Below are 16,026 nucleotides of genomic sequence, written 5' to 3'. Positions count from 1 at the left end.
TTCCTTGTAACTTAATTCCGTCAGTCAGGGGAGCTGCCAGCGCCGACGGATTCGTGGCCCGGGGGTTTTGAGCCTCCGGGACGTGTCCACGCTGCCGACACGAGACACGGCCCCACGACCCTCCGGTCCCCTCGCGGGCACACGAGTGCTGCCAACAGCATCCCCCCGCCAGCAGTAATGAAAAGCAGAAGGTAATTAATTATCCATCTCCAAAACCACCATGGCTGCAAGATGAGGAACCAGTGGGTAATTAAACTTTGGCAGCTTTGGCACCCAGCGCCGGCTCGGGCCACCCCGGAGCGGGTGCCCACGGGGGTTTGCGGGTGCCCAGGGGGGACCCACAGCATCGGGGCACGGTCCCGGGGAAGGGTTTGCTTTGTGAGGCACGTGCCCAGCCACAGCCCCCCCAAAACCGCAGCCCCCGTGGCTGTGGGTGCGCCTGGTCCTGATGGATGGGGACGTCCACGGACGGGGCCATGGGTGACGAGGAATGGGAGCTCGTCCTCCGGCTGCGGAGCGGAGGAGCCTCTGCGGGGCCGTAGCTCCTCACCCTCCATTAAACATTGTTGTTTAATAGGCCTGGAACAAAATCCTGCTTTTTAGTGAGTTACAGCCACTTCCCCGTAGCGCGCGGCGGCGATTACCCCGCTCCGGCAGCCCCCCCGCCGCAACGCTCCCCACGCTGGCGTGAGCTCGCACGCGTTCATCGGGGGTCCCCGGGTGCACGGACACCAGGGACCCCGTCGGAGCCCGTCCTGCCGCAGGGCAGCTGGGGCACCCACGCTCCCCCCAGCCCTGTCCCGAAGGGCTGTTTGCGGGGGCTGCCCCGCTCCCCCCGGCTCTCTCCCGATGGATAAAGTCCTTCTGGGAGGGATGGACCCAGGGACCGAGGTCGAGAAGCCTCTCCTGGCACCGCGCAGGCAGCCGGGCAGGAACGGGGAGCGGGGGCGAGCTGGAGCCCTTGGCCGTGCCGTGCTGGGGACCCCTCCGGACAGCCCCGGCTGAGGCGGGGACCCTCCTGTGGGCACGGGCGCCTGTGATTTATGGGCTTAAATTTTCTCACTTCCATCCCCGCGTTTGTCTTCCCCGATGGTTTATTCCCTTTTAATTTGAACCACCCCTCGGGCAGTGCCCGCGCCGGACCAGGGTGCCGGATCAGGGTGCCGGATCAGGGTGCCACACCAGCCGCGCAGGAGTCGCCAGCTCCATCAATTCCCTCTCTGCGCCCTGGGAATGCCAGACCCTGACAAGCTGCCCCCAAGCCCCTCCTCACCCCGGGGTGGGGGGTCTGGCCCCTCCAGGTGATCACCCATGATGGGGAGTGCATGGATGGGGGGGTCCTGCATGAATGGGGGGTCCCAGGCACAGACTGAAGGGGCTCCGGCACTCGTGACTAGCGCAGGGCACACGGTGTCACGTCCCCGGTGCCAGCGCGGGGTGGGTGACCCCCCCCAAAAGCACCTCCAGCATGAGACTTTGGGGCAGAGCTGGAAACCGTGGCCAAGGGGAGGGCACGCAGCCTCCTGCCCCACTGTCCCCACTGTCCCCATTGCATTCGATGACCCCGCTGTCCCCACTGTCCCCATTGCACTCCATGACCCCGCTGTCCCCACTGACCCCAGCCAAGCACTGAGGCATCCACAAACCAGCGCTGCTGAGCACCCCAGCATCCCAAAATGCCGGTCCTGTCTCACGTGGGGGTCAGCAGGATGGGGACAGAGCGGGAGGGACCGAGGAGTTGCATGGACAGGCACAGGATGGGGTGCCTCGCCCCTGCCACCCGTCCCCCGATGATTCTTGCAGGGGTTTGGGGTGGTTTTGGGGTTTTGAGCGTGGCTGAAGCTCTCTCTTGTGGCAAAGCTGCTCCATTACAACCCTACCCGAGCCGTCGAGCCCCAGCATCTCTCGGGGGGCCCCGGCGCAGGGCTTCAGCCCTGTGTCGGTGCCCCCCGAGAGATGCTGAGGCTCGGAAGGCTGCAAACAGCCCGCCCAGGCGGCCGAGCTCCTCCTTCGCGGCGGTGCACGGAAGGACCGGAGAGACCGGGAGTGCCCGCTGCTCCCTGTATACCCTCCGTTACCCATGCAGCGGAGGCTGAGACCCCGCCAACTCATCGCAGGGACGGCGCCCGCCGTCGCGATCCCGCCCTTTTTGTCCCTCCGCCCGAGCCGTAGCGGGGTTAAGGCCCGGATGCGGAAGCGTGTACTTGCTTCCGGTCTCTGCGCAGCGGCCGTCGTTGTGAGTACGGGGCGGTGGGGGGGGGGGGGCGTGCGGGATCCGCCGCCATCCGCGGCCGTGCGGGGCTGGGCGGCCCCGGGGCGGGACGGGGGAGCTGAGGGGACGCGGGGCGGCCCGATGGCGGGCGGTGAGCGCCGGGCGAGCGCGGGGAAACCCGATGTTGGGCGGCCGTTGTTGGGGCGGTGGGACTCCGTTGACGCCATCTTGGGTTGTTTCTGCCGCAGGTTGGAGCGCTCCCACCCCGGCCCGGAACCATGGTGAGAAGGGGGGGCCGGGCGGGGCGGGCGGGGGCCGCACAGGCCTAACGTTGTGCCTCGCCTCGCCCCGTGGGCTGGCGGCCTGGCAGGACGGGGAGGGGTCCTCCCCCAGGGGGGGAGGGAGGGTGCGGGGCCCTGGTCCCGGGCAGGGTGGGGGTGACAGTGCCGACCTCCGTGTTGGCTTATGGCTGGGGCCCTGCTTCGGAGGAGAGGCTCTCCCTGACATGGCTGCAGGGAAGAGAGATGCCCCACGCCCTGGGGCAGCGACTGTTGGGGGAGCAGGGGCGATCCTGGGGCGCTCACGGAAGGCAGTGCATGAGCTGGGGAGCGAGCTTTCGGCTGTTCTCTGTACGCTGAGTCTCTGTTTTACTTTTCAGCCTCGCAAGATTGAGGAGATTAAAGATTTTCTGCTGACAGCCAGGAGGAAGGACGCAAAGTGTGAGTGTGGGGGCTGCTGTGTGTGACTCGGGGGAGGAGCGAGGCGGGATGCTCCGGCGCGGGAGCTGTCCTTCCCTGCCGGAGCAGGGCCGTGGGGCCGCGTGGCCCTACGGAGGCTGAGGAGCTCCTGGGCTCAGAAGCGCTGAGGGACACACGGTGCTGAAAGCCTCCGCAGGTGACGTTTGAAGCGGCTTTTACCGAGCGTGGGCTGACGTCGCTGCCTGTGAGCAAAGCCACGCTGTGAGGGACCCCACAAGTGGGGTCTGCTGTCGGGGGCTGGGGTCCAGGGCTGGGCTTCTCGAGGGACTGGTGCTCTGACACCCGCTCAGCCACACTTCCTCTGCTGCTCTTCACCCCGCAGTATTTTGGCCAAGCCCCGGCTGCAGCGTGCTGGAAACTATTTGCAAATATCCCCCTGTCTCTGACTTGCTGTAGTCTTAGAAAAGCTACAAGATGTCAGACGCTGGGGAGTTCTATCAGAATGACAAGTGAATTGTACTCAAACTTGAGTTTTCTTTTGTTGCAAATACAAAGACCGTTATAATTGAAACACTAGAAATGCGTTGTCTCGGTATTTAACAACGCGTGAAGAGTTTTCCCTTTTCTCTTGCTTATTTGGATCCAGCTGTCACGGGGAAGAGGCGCTTTCCTTCTGGAAGTGTTTTGTTAACTCACCGGTGTGGGCGAGAAGGGATAGTTCAACACCGAAGCGCTATTGTCGCTGATGACAGCCCCTTACAAAGCTTTTCCACGCCTTTCAACTTGCTCTGGATTTTGCAGCAGCTTTTGTAACGCTGAGCTAGAAACGCGTGTAGAAAAAAATACTGCGTTTGGATTTTCTTCAGTGCCAGGCAGGGCTGTCGCCGTCCTCCCGGCTGGGGTGAGCGGGGAGGAGTTGGGGTGGGCTCGCTGCCGCCCTGCTGACCGCTTCCTTAATCCCGCAGCCGTCAAGATCAAGAAGAACAAGGACAATGTGAAGTTCAAGGTGCGCTGCAGCCGGTACCTCTACACCCTGGTCATCACGGACAAGGAGAAGGCTGAGAAGCTGAAGCAGTCCCTGCCCCCAGGTATCCCTCGGTGTCTGCCGGGAAGCGTCCCGTGCAGGGCCGGGGACGGAAGGCAGTCTGGATTGAGGTGGGGGGCAGCGAGAGCCCCCTCCCCGTGGAGGGGCCCCTGTGGAGCTCCGCTGTCCAGCAGCCTTGTCCCAGCCGGTCCCCTCCGCGCTCTGGGTCGCCGACGTGTTCAGCCCACTGGGTTTTGCTGTCCCCGTGCCTGGAACCGATGCCGCAGTCGGTTCCTTGCCCGGGTGAATGCTGCCGTTGCCCCTCCGATTCCCCGGCGTTCGCGGGAGGCTCTGGGCACCCGGTCCCCGGCTGGGCGGGCACAGTGGTGAGCAGAGCCCCCCCCAACCGTTAAATCGTCTCTTTCTCCCCAGGTTTGGCCGTGAAGGAGCTGAAATGAGCCGGGCGCGGGGAGGTTTCTCCACATTTGTTACAACAAATAAAAACCTGAAGCGTTCCCCGTCTCGCGTTTGTCCTTTCCTGACGGCACCGGCTTGAAACCGCTCGTGTTCTCCCCGCTCCCCGGGGCCCGGCTCGCTGTTGTGGGGGTTCGGGAGCCGCTTTTGGTCTGTGCCCCAGCGAGGGCCGCTGGAGGTCTCCTTCCTGGGGGGCCCAGCCCTGGTGAAGGTCCCCGGCGGTGTGGGCTCGCGGGGGGCAAGGTGCTGCCCGCGGCAGGCGGGGGGACTGGGTGCCCGGGGAGGAGCGGAGCCCTGGTGGTCCTGAGCGCGTCCCGGCCATGCCCCCTCGGCTCTGCGGGGCGCTGCCGGGGCACCCACGGGCGCCCCGGGAACCCCCGGGAGATGGGCCGGGGACGCCGGCACCCGGGTCTCTGTGCCGGCACGTCCCCTGTGGTGGCATCCCCTCCCTATGGCGCATGGCCCGTAGCAGGTGGTGAAGGGGTGCGGTGACCCTATAGCAGGGAGGTAACCGGGCAGCAGCCCCTATAGCAGGGCAGTGACAGGGTGCAGTACCCCTATGGCAGAGAGCAGATAGGGAGCAGTGCCCCTATGGCAGGGGGGTGACGGGAGCAGTGCCCCTATAGCAGGGAGGGGATGGGGTGCAGTGCCCCTATGGCAGGGGGGTGACAGGGGAGCAGTGGCCCTATAGCAGGGAGGGGATGGGGTGCAGTGCCCCTATAGCAGGGGGGTGACAGGGGAGCAGTGCCTCTATGGCAGGGAATTGATGAGGAGCAGTGCCCCTATAGCAGGGAGGGGATAGGACGCGGTGCCCCTATAGCAGGGGGGTGACGGGGTGCAGTGCCCCTATGGCAGGGAGGGGATGGGGCGCGGTGCCCCTATAGCAGGGAGGGGATGGGGTGCAGTGCCCCTATGGCAGGGGGGTGACAGGGGAGCAGTGCCCCTATAGCAGGGAGGGGATGGGGTGCAGTGCCCCTATAGCAGGGGGGTGACAGGGGAGCAGTGCCCCTATGGCAGGGGGGTGACAGGGGAGCAGTGCCCCTATGGCAGGGAATTGATGAGGAGCAGTGCCCCTATAGCAGGGAGGGGATAGGACGCGGTGCCACTATAGCAGGGGGGTGACGGGGTGCAGTGCCCCTATGGCAGGGAGGGGATGGGGCGCGGTGCCCCTATAGCAGGGAGGGGATGGGGAGCAGTGCCCCTATGGCAGGGGGGTGACAGGGGAGCAGTGCCCCTATAGCAGGGAATTGATGGGGCGCAGTGCCCCTATAGCAGGGAGGGGATGGGGCACGGTGCCCCTATAGCAGGGAGGGGATGGGGCGCGGTGCCCCTATGGCAGGGAGGGGATGGGGAGCAGTGCCCCTATGGCAGGGGGGTGACAGGGGAGCAGTGCCTCTATGGCAGGGAATTGATGGGGCGCAGTGCCCCTATAGCAGGGAGGGGATGGGGCACGGTGCCCCTATAGCAGGGAGGGGATGGGGCGCGGTGCCCCTATAGCAAGGAGGTGACGGGGTGCAGTGCCCCTATAGCAGGGAGGGGATGGGGCGCGGTGCCCCTATAGCAGGGAGGGGATGGGGCGCGGTGCCCCTATAGCAGGGAGGTGACGGGGTGCAGTACCACTATAGCAGGGAGGGGATGGGGCGCGGTGCCCCTATAGCAAGGAGGTGACGGGGTGCAGTGCCCCTATAGCAGGGAGGGGATGGGGCGCGGTGCCCCTATAGCAGGGAGGTGACGGGGTGCAGTACCACTATAGCAGGGAGGTGACGGGGTGCAGTGCCCCTATAGCAGGGAGGGGATGGGGCGCGGTGCCCCTATGGCAGGGAGGGGATGGGGCGCGGTGCCCCTATAGCAGGGAGGGGATGGGGAGCGGTGCCCCTATGGCAGGGAGGGGATGGGGCGCGGTGCCCCTATGGCAGGGAGGGGATGGGGCGCGGTGCCCCTATAGCAGGGAGGGGATGGGGAGCGGTGCCCCTATGGCAGGGGGGTGACAGGGGAGCAGTGCCTCTATGGCAGGGAATTGATGGGGTGCAGTGCCCCTATAGCAGGGAGGGGATGGGGCACGGTGCCCCTATAGCAGGGAGGGGATGGGGCGCGGTGCCCCTATAGCAGGGAGGGGATGGGGCGCGGTGCCCCTATAGCAGGGAGGTGACGGGGTGCGGTGCCCCTATAGCAAGGAGGTGACGGGGTGCAGTGCCCCTATAGCAGGGAGGGGATGGGGCGCGGTGCCCCTATAGCAGGGAGGTGACGGGGTGCAGTGCCCCTATAGCAAGGAGGTGACGGGGTGCAGTGCCCCTATAGCAGGGAGGGGATGGGGCGCGGTGCCCCTATAGCAGGGAGGTGACGGGGTGCGGTGCCCCTATAGCAGGGAGGGGATGGGGCGCGGTGCCCCCACAGGGGGAGCGCTGAGCTATGATGGGGTGCGGGACACGCAGGACGCGGTCCCCGGTCCCGTGGGCGGGGCGGGGCCGGCGGGGCGGGGCCGGGGGCAGGGCGGGGCCGGGGGCGGGGTGGGTGGAGCCCCGCGGCGTGGCGGCGCGGCGCCCCCCGCCATCGGCGGCCCCAGCGCGGCCCCGGCCCCGCCGGCCCCGCCATGCTGCCCGCCCGCGCCGACTACCTGGCGCCCTGGTGGGTGGCCTGGCTGCACGGGCTGCCGCACCGCGGCCTGCGCCTCCAGCCCGTGCCCGCCGCCTTCCGACCGCGGGACCCCGACTACCAGCAGGTACCGACCCCGGGACCCCCGCCCCGCGCGGGACCCCCGCGCTCCTTGGGGGGGACGGGGCCCTCCCCGGGCAGGGTCCCGCTTGCCGGCCGGGCTCCCCCCGCCCTTGCACCGCGGCGCGATGGCCCCTTTCATCCGGCGCCAGCTCTGATCTCACGGCCGCACAAAGCGCCCTTCTTCCCCGGGCGGGCAGCGGGGGCGCGGGGGCCCCCCTCTCCGGGCCAGCCGGCACCGGCACCCCCGGCCTCCCGCCGGCTCTGCCGGAGCTTTGCACCCGGGGGTGCAAAGGGGGGGGTTACCCCTCGCCTTGGCGCTGCTGGGTCCTCGGCGGTGCCATGCACCCGGCTCCTGGCACCCCCTGCAGCCCCCCGGCGTCCCAGGGCACGGACCGCCGTGACCCCTAAATGGGAGGGTCTGGGGGGCAGCGCACCCCGGAGGGGCTGCTGCACCCCAATCTCCACGACCCGCAGCTTGACGGCTTTGCATGGGGCTGGGGACTCTTCCTCTTTCCCGTGTGACCATCCCGTGGGGTGCTGGACGTGGCCGCATCCTGCCCGCCGCCGGGTGCTCTGCGGCACGTGATGGCCACAGGCACGGGCACTGACTGTCCGCTCTTTCCTTCCCAGTCGCTGCTTTTCCTGGGCTTGGTGGCCGCCGTCTGCCTCGGCCTCAACCTCCTCTTCCTCACCGTCTACCTGATCTGCCTGTGCTGCTGCAAGAGGAACCAGGAGCCCCAGACCAAGCGGCCCCACTCCTGCTGCGTCACCTGGATGGCCGTCACCGCCGGGCTCATCTGCTGGTGAGGACGGGGACCCAGTGTTGTCCCCCCGTCACGGAGAGGGCTCTACACTCCGGCCATGAGTCGCTTTAATTAGATCTGTGCAATTAAATATGGTCCATCCCCGCCTCCTTCCGCGCAGCCGCTGATGCTGGGGCAGCCCCGGGGACCGGCCGCGGGCCAGCCCTGTCCCCGTCCCTACCATGGCCGTGCCACCTTCCTGGCTAATCCCGGGTGGGAGCAGGGCCGGGTCGCTAATCCCAACCCGGAGCAGATGGCAGGCGGCAGCGTGACCCAGCTGGCAGGTCCCGCGTGCGCCCGGTCTTAATTGCAACCGGAGCAATTAAGTGAGGGGATGCTTCTTCACCCGGCAGCGCTCTGGTGGCTTTCCAAGCCCGTCTCGGTTTTTGGCAGCCCGTGGCTGGGAGGACCCCCCGCCAGCCGGCCCGCGTGCCCCCCGGCAGGCCTGCCCTAGGGGGGACGGGGTGGGACACGGGGCCCTTTCGCTGCCACAACCCGCTCGCCAGACAAAGGGGCTGGTTTTGCCTGGGCGGAGCGAGACGGCTGCCTGCGAGCGTTGTACGGCGCAGGGAAATGGCACTAATGAGCTTGGCGTGCTCCCCCCGGGACCCCCCTGGGTCCTCCCGCTCCTCTGGCCTTGGGGCACCCTCCGGCAGGCGGCAGGGGATCGTTCTGCAGCTCCCCGGGGGCTTTGAAACCCCCCCGACAGCCACGCCGAGCCTGTTTGCGGCCGTTAAAGGCCTAATCGTGGCGAATGGGCCAGTGTCTGTCGGTTTGACCAGCATCTGCCGCAGGGAGGGAAGGAGCACCGCGTGCACCACCCGCGTGTGGGCACGTGCCTCCTCGGCGCCGGCTCCGACCTCCAGCTCGGCTTCGCCCGCTGGCGCACCAGGTGCCGGGGAGCACCGAAGCGGCTGCGGTGAGCTCGCCACGGGGCCTGGAGCGGCCACGCACGGCCCCCAGCCTGCCGCCCGCCTCCCCTCCTGGGGCTGAGCCCAGGAGCTGGTTTAATCGGGAGCGGCGGCGCTTCCAGCAGATTCCCCTAATCTGCTTTGCCCGGCCCCTCCGCCCTCAATCTCGGGGTTTGGCAGGAGGAGCTTCAAACCCGCCGTGTCCGGCCCGTGGAGCAGCTCCGGGCTCGGGTGTCCCCAGGCCCCGTGGGCACCGGCAGGGAGCAGGTCCCCATCACGGTGCTGTCCCTGTCCCATCTGCTTTGGCTCTGCTCTGCGTGGGGTGGGAGGTCCCTCGAAACCAGGATGCTCCAGGGAGTGTCCCCTGTCCAGCTGGTGTCCCCACATCCTCCCTGACCCCGAGGCAAGGCACCCACGTCAGGGTGAGCATTTCCCTCCCCTCTAATTGGGGGTCCCCGCTCTGCCCACAGCGCGGCCGTCGGCATCGGCTTCTATGGGAACAGCGAGACCAACGACGGGGTGTACCAGCTGCTCTACGCCCTGGACCACGCCAACCACACCCTGACCGGCATCGACTCGCTGGTAGGGGTGCCCCCGTCCCCCGCCTCCATGTCCCGCAGGGTCGCATCGATCCTCCATCCTGGGTTTGGTTAAAGCCCTGGGGAGGGAGGCGTCCAGCTGGAGGGACCCAGGCGTCCTGCGCTGCTGGCCGAGCCCTGCCTGCTCCGGCCGAGCCCCCGGGGCGGCCGTGCCGCGCCGAGCGCCGCAGGGTGACGTCACCCCGCAGAATGGGGCCTTTGTGGCCGGGAAGGGGCGGAGGGGTGCGGCGGCAGGGCCGTCCCGGGGGATGGATCCGGCTCAAGCACAGGAGGTCGATGTGGGGCGGCTCTCCCGGAGGGTCGGCATCCCACTGACGGGGTGAATGGCTCCGCCGGGTGCGGGCTGATGGCGGGGAAGCCCCCGGCGCCGTCCCGGCGTGGCTGACCGTCCCGCCGTCCCCAGGTGGCGGGCACCACGCTGCAGATGCAGGTGGGCCTGGAGCAGCACCTGGTGCGGCTGAACGAGCTCCTGGCCGCGCGGGGGGACTACCTGCAGACCCTCAAGTTCCTGCAGCAGTTGGCCGGCAGCATCGTCCTGCAGCTCTCGGGGCTGCCCGTCTGGCAGGGCCCCAGCGCCGACCTCACCGCGCTGGCCGGCCACGTCGCCTACGTCGAGTATTACCGGTGAGCGGGGCCACGGCGCTGGGCTGCCGGAGCATCTCCCGGCGGGGCTGGGGAGGTGGGCGCGCGTGACGCAGCCTTCCTCTGCACCCAGGTGGTTGGCTTATCTCATCTTCTTCATCCTCGTTCTTACCGTCTGCCTCCTGGCCTGCCTGGGGCTGGCCAAGCGCTCCCGCTGCCTCCTCACCACGTGAGTACCCTGCGCCGGGCTCGGCGGTGCCGGAGCCGCCGGGGCGGGCAGAGCCGGACCCCGCGGCGTGCTCACCCCTCTCCCCGCAGGATGCTGTGCTGCGGGCTGCTGACGCTCATCCTCAGCTGGGCCTCCATGGCTGTCGACACGGCGGCGGCGGTGGTGAGTGGGGCCGGGAGGAGAGGGGTGGTACCGGCTGTGCCGGGGCAGAGCCGAGGGCTGCGGGTGCCCGTCCCGTCCTTCCCAGCCCCAACGATGTCCCTCTCGTCCCCGCAGGGCACCAGCGACTTCTGTGTGGCCCCGGACAAGTTCATCATGAACCAGACGGAGAGCGACATCAGCGCAGGTGAGGGCTGGTCCCAGGGCACGGCGTGGAGATGACCTTGGGGCAGGGACCCCAGTGCTCCCCCAAAACCTGCGTGGAGGTTTGGGGGGTGTCCGCTGCTGTGCTGCCCTCGCCCCGTGCTGCTCTCTGCCCCCCGGGGTGCTCACATCAACGTCTCCTGTTTGCTTTACAGAGGTGGTTCACTATTACCTGTACTGTGACCAGAGCCTGAGCAACCCCTTCCAGCAGGTACGGGGGAGCCGGCACCCCGCTTTGTGCTGCCTGGGACAGGGGGTGGCCCCAGGCAGCTCCGTGACTGCTCCCCGCTCCCCCCTCGCAGGCTCTCACCGTCTTCCAGCGCTCGCTCACCACCATGCAGATCCAGATCCAGGGCCTGATACAGTTTGCACTGCCCCTCTTCCCGACGGCCGAGGTACGGGGTGGGGGGAGCCGGGGCCCCGTGCCCCCCTCCTGCTCCCCATCCCACCCAGCGCTGCCCTGACCCCCCACTCTCCCACAGAAAGACCTGCTGGGGGTCCAGCAGCTCCTCAACTCCTCAGAGACCAGCCTGCACCAGCTCACGGCCATGCTGGACTGCCGGGGGCTGCACAAGGTGAGGCGGGGGTCCGGACGGGGGCATGCGGCTCCCGGGGTCACCCCCCCACTGCCGCCAGCCCTGCCCCGTCCCATCTCCCGCTGCAGGACTACCTGGATGCCCTTATCGGCATCTGCTACGACGGGGTGGAGGGATTGCTCTACCTGGTCCTCTTCTCCCTGCTGGTGGCCGCCTCCTTCTCCACCATCATCTGCGCCACGCCGCGCGCCTGGAAGCACCTTGCTGGCAGGTGGGTCTGCCCGCGGCCACCCTGCCCTCACCGGGGGCACGGGGCTGTGTGCGTGGCACGAGCTGGGAACGGGGGGGAACTGCCTTTGGGGCCAGAGGGGTGAGGGCTGGCACCTTGTCCCCGCAGGGACCGCGACTACGATGACATGGACGAGGAAGATCCCTTCAACCCGCAGGCGCGTCGCATCGCCGCCCACAACCCGGCCCGGGGGCAGCTCCGCAGCTTCTGCAGCTACAGTAGCAGCCTGGGCAGCCAGAGCAGCCTGCACCCCCCCGCGCAGACCATCTCCAACGCCCCCGTCTCCGAGTACATGTGAGACCCCCTTCCTCGGAGGCGCCGACCCTTGGGTCCCCCCACCTCGGGGAGGGAGCGTCACCCCATGGCGGGGGCATGGTGGGGGTCTTGCTGTCCCACCTACCGTGACGGGCTCTCCCCCTCCAGGAACCAAGCCGTGCTCTTCGGTGGAAACCCGCGCTACGAGAACGTCCCCCTGATCGGCAGAGGCTCTCCTCCTCCCACGGTACGGTGGACGGCCGAGGCCAAGTCCTTCTTGTGATGCCCCGCGGGCTGGGGTGGGGGGGGTTAGCCGGTGGCAAGGAGCCCCTCTGCTTCACCAGAAAGCCGCTCGCCCAGGGCACCGAAGAGGTCTGCTGGGGTGGGGACAGGGACGGGTGAGCTTGGCCCCCTCCTCCTGCCCTTGCAGAGGACATGCCCTATCTGCGAGCGCATCCCTCCTGCCCGTCTTGCTAACCCAGTTCCCGGCCGGCCCGCAGAGGCTGCAGGGAGAGGTCACCCACCACACGCTCGGAGGAGACCAAAATAGTCTTCCCTTCAGCTGCTCTTCTCTGTCTGCTTTATTTCTTATTTATTCTGACTTTCAAAGGATGCTTTCCGCAGTCATCTCTGCACGTTTACGTTTCCCTGCTGTTTGTTTAAACCCACCCTGTCTGTTAACGCCTGCTTTATTTTTTTATTTCTTTTTTTTTTTTTTTTGCATCAATTATTTTGGAGCTAAGTTGCCCATCAAGAGTAAGTTCAGCCGCTTCCTTCTCCCTCCTCGTCCTGGGGCAGCAGCTGGGTTCCCATCCTCCTTCCCCTCCTCGGTGCCTCCCTCCGTCCCTTTCCTGTGGGGCTGGTTTGCTTTCGGGAGGAGTACGGAGGGCTCGGGAGGGAGGGGGCCACATTTTATCCCCAGTCCAGGTACAAGAGGATTTGCAGCTCCCGTGCGTTGGGATTGGAAATGGAACCCATCTCCATCCCCTTCTCGGCGCAGTTTTTCCCCCTCCTTTTCTGACAGCATTTAATCTGCTTTGATGCCTTCATCCGAAGCAGTAATGCCCCCCCCGCTCGCCCCTCGCGGGCACGGCGGTTGCACCGCGGTGGGGCCGGTGATGCGGCTCCAGGCACGCTGCCGCGGCAGGGACACCGCGCTCGCCTCTTCCGGGGAAGATTTTTGCCATCAGGTGAAACCGTGGAGCTGTGCCAGCGTGGGAGGCTGTAATCCGATTGCCCAGACCTGGCAGCTGGCAAGCCTCTTCCCCAAGGGGGGATTAATTTGAGAACGTCTCCCCACCCCGAATGGTCTAATTTAACCAGGATTCAGATCCCTGAGGAAGGACTTTCACAGTCCAAAATAACAAACTCGGAATAATCTTCCTTAATGCCTGGCCGGGATTTCCCTCCCTCCTGCAAAATGTTGGAGAAATTTAATTCTGCAGCATTGGCGGGGTGGGGGGGGGGCTGGGAGGGGGGACCTTCCCCTGACTGGGGAGCCCCGGGGGGTTCAGCCTGCAGCGGTGAGACCCGGCACAGCCGGGGTAGGGTTTGTGCGTGGACAGGGAAGATCAGGGGGCAAAACCCAACTCAGCTGCCGCAGAGACCCAGCCCCGAGCCTGGGTGCTCCCATGCGTCAGGACTAAACCCCATCCTGCTCCACCGCCGTGCCAGCCCAAGCCGGTGCCTGTGGTGCCACCGTCCCCGTGCCGGTGCAGGGAGGGGAGCTCAAGCCCGTGGCTGGCATCCCGGTGTGAGCCCCTCGGGATCGGATGCATCCAGACTCAGTGACTGGGGCTGAATTTGCTGCCGGGCTGGAGTCAGGAGGGTGGGGGACGAACCTGGCCGACGTCTCGGCAGTGCGGGAAGGGGCAAAGCAGAGCCTGAGGCACGTGAAGGGTCTTGGCTGGGGGTCTCTTCTCTTCCAGCCCCTGAAGAGGCTGTGACCAGGATCTGGCTCCCTTTCCCATGGCAGCCTGGCAGATTAATTGGGGATTAATACAAATGGGAAGCAATCTTCCCTCTCCATCCTCGGGCTTTCTCTGGCGGCTCAGCGGCACGTGGCGGTGCAGGGGCTTGGGTTGGACGTGGCGGTCGGGGGCTTGGCGGGCTGCGCCGTGGGTTGGGGGTGCGCTGACCCCCGTGTCCTCTCCCCGCAGTACTCCCCGAGCATGCGAGCCACCTACCTGTCCGTCACCGATGAGCACGTCAGGCACCACAACACCGAGTTCCCAGCCTAACGCGCTCGCCCCGAGCAGCTCCCGGGAGGAGAAAATGCCACCGGCGTTTCTGTAACGGAAACCAAAGACACCTGGAAAAGACGCGATGGGAAGCCCGCCGGCGGCAGCTGGAGGACGAGCCCCGGCAGCGGGGAGCCCCGCGCTCCCCGCGTGCTCTCTGCACCCTCCTCTCCCCCTCGGCAGCTTCTGCTCGGTCTCAAGTCTTCCTGCCTTAGGGCTGACAGCGACTCTGGGGCCAAACGCCGGCCGGCAGCGGGGCAGCGCCATGGCCGGGCTCCTGGTGTGCCGGGAAGACTGGAGATGCTTCACGCCCCTGCGTTGGCTTCTCCTTATTTTTCCCATCTGCACCAGCTCGGGGATGTTTTACGCCACGGAGGGGAAGCCTTCTCCAGCTCCTTCTGCCTGGAGCACAAAGACTGGGACCACGGGCTGCCGCGGGCACCAGCCCCCCGGGGAGGGGTGCGGGGCAGCGGCTCCTTCACTCCCGTAGCAATGCAGTACCAACCACTAGTGATCCCAGCCCCTTCCCGGCGCCCGCAGTGGCTTTCCCACTCCCCGACGGTGACACCGGCTGCTCCCCTCTGCCATATTCCTGCTCCGCACGGGCAGAGCTGGCTCCCTGTGCTCCCCCCCCGAGCCGCCCCAGGGTCGGAGGCTGTAGAATTAGGGATGTTTTGGCCTTGCTGGTTTTCCTTTGCTTTGCTTCTGGGTTTTATGAGTTCTCTGCAGGGCAGAGGCGCGGTTCGACTCGCTGCCTCTGTCCAAGTGTGGTTTTATGGCAGTGCATGTTGGTAGCAGGTTTTTGGCTGGTTTGTAGGCTCTTTTTGGCGATTCGGCTCCCTGGGGCAGGCAGGCCGGCAGTGTGGGCTGGGGCAGGCTCCCCTCCTGCTGCAGGACAGCCCTGGGGTAACCATGAATCCCCTGGGAAAGGGTTAGGGACTACTCGGGCATCTCTGGGGCAGGATGCGGTCCCGGGGAGGGGAGGGCACATTCCTGCCACTCTGCCTGGCTTGCCTGGCATTGCCAGGGCTTCAGGCTAAGCAAGGGTGCAGCTCTGGGGCCGAGGAGCAGGGGCAGCCAGCGTGAGCTGAACCGGATCCTTTGTGGCTGCTCGTTTTGGGACGGGCTGCCCCGGGAACCTCGGGAGGATGCAGGCAAAGGCCCCTTCCCCACGGCAGCCCTTCGCTTGCCATGGGCAGGGAGAGCCCCTGCTCCGTCCCACCAACTGGGGGTGGACCCAGATCTCCCAGCCCAAAGGGTGCGGACAGGGTGATGGGTGTTTTCCTGCCTGCTCGCCCTTCTGGTCCCTCTCCCCCCACCCAGGGCGAGTTCAGCTCTCGTAACCACGTTTGGCACCGCAGCAGTGGCTTATCTGGGGCTGGGTTTGCTCCAGGGCTCTTCCTCACTGCGAAGGCTGTACCCGCACCGTGGGAGGGCAAAGGCTTTCCCTGTCTGATTGCAATTAGCAGCCGCCTTCTGTGCTGGTGGTGGTGGTTATCCATCCCTTCCTCCCTGCTTTGGCTAACAGTGCTGCAGCCGGGCAGGCCCGCGGGGTGGCCAGGCTGTCCCCCTCGAGCAAGCCGGGGGGTCTTACTTGATAGCAGTGACTCACTGTGGCTTTTAAAGGTAACCTGTACATACCCTTTGGTCCCCTACCACCGTCTGTCCGTGTGACGTGTGACTGGCATTACTTGCTGTTGGAAACTTCCAGGGGATTTTTTTTTTCCCCGGCTTTTAATGTTTCAATTTAATGGTACTGGTAGAAGAGCTGTTTTTAAACGCATGTGGACTAACCTCATTAGGACTCCGTCTAGGAGCTGGAGTCCAGCCTAATTTGTATGTGCCCTTTGGGGAAAAGACAATAAACACTTGTACTAAACTTATCTCCTCCTCGCAGGTGTCTCCGGGCTGCCCTGCATCTGCCGCCGCCTTCCCTGGCACCCCTGCTCGGCTTGCTCTGCCCATCCTGGTGCGGCTGGAGCGGTTTCAGCTGTGTCCGTGCTGGGGAGCGGGGGGGACGCAGGCTTTGGGGGTGCAGCCTGCGCGGAAGCAAAGTCCTCGGTGCAAAGGGAGGGCCGGCTGGGGCTGGAAGGTGG

At 66.4% G+C, this 16,026-nt stretch overlaps 2 protein-coding genes across 3 annotated transcripts; both read left to right on the top strand.

Moving 5' to 3' along the window:
* The first annotated feature begins 2,014 nt into the window (after nucleotides 1-2,014).
* On the top strand, nucleotides 2,015-4,449 carry RPL38 (ribosomal protein L38). Of its 2 annotated transcripts, none has more exons than XM_075169396.1 (5): nucleotides 2,015-2,236; nucleotides 2,461-2,493; nucleotides 2,871-2,931; nucleotides 3,876-3,998; nucleotides 4,367-4,449. In XM_075169396.1, the coding sequence occupies exons 1-5, from the start codon at nucleotides 2,081-2,083 to the stop codon at nucleotides 4,390-4,392; spliced, it is 399 nt and encodes a 132-aa protein (XP_075025497.1). In that variant the 5' UTR covers nucleotides 2,015-2,080; the 3' UTR covers nucleotides 4,393-4,449. The 2 variants fall into 2 exon arrangements, with proteins under 2 accessions (XP_075025497.1, XP_075025498.1); XM_075169397.1 differs by lacking the exon at nucleotides 2,015-2,236 and adding an exon at nucleotides 2,247-2,363.
* Nucleotides 4,450-6,935: 2,486 nt separating this feature from the next.
* On the top strand, nucleotides 6,936-15,813 carry TTYH2 (tweety family member 2). The gene is made up of 14 exons (XM_075169395.1): nucleotides 6,936-7,127; nucleotides 7,754-7,926; nucleotides 9,308-9,419; nucleotides 9,840-10,060; nucleotides 10,152-10,247; nucleotides 10,337-10,409; nucleotides 10,524-10,593; nucleotides 10,766-10,821; nucleotides 10,913-11,005; nucleotides 11,093-11,185; nucleotides 11,275-11,417; nucleotides 11,544-11,729; nucleotides 11,859-11,937; nucleotides 13,850-15,813. The coding sequence occupies exons 1-14, from the start codon at nucleotides 6,999-7,001 to the stop codon at nucleotides 13,928-13,930; spliced, it is 1,605 nt and encodes a 534-aa protein (XP_075025496.1). The 5' UTR covers nucleotides 6,936-6,998; the 3' UTR covers nucleotides 13,931-15,813.
* The last annotated feature ends 213 nt before the right edge of the window (nucleotides 15,814-16,026 follow it).

Source organism: Calonectris borealis, chromosome 20 (assembly GCF_964195595.1).
Source record: "Calonectris borealis chromosome 20, bCalBor7.hap1.2, whole genome shotgun sequence".
Lineage (NCBI taxonomy): Eukaryota > Metazoa > Chordata > Aves > Procellariiformes > Procellariidae > Calonectris > Calonectris borealis.
This window is presented reverse-complemented; position numbering and strand designations above follow the sequence as displayed.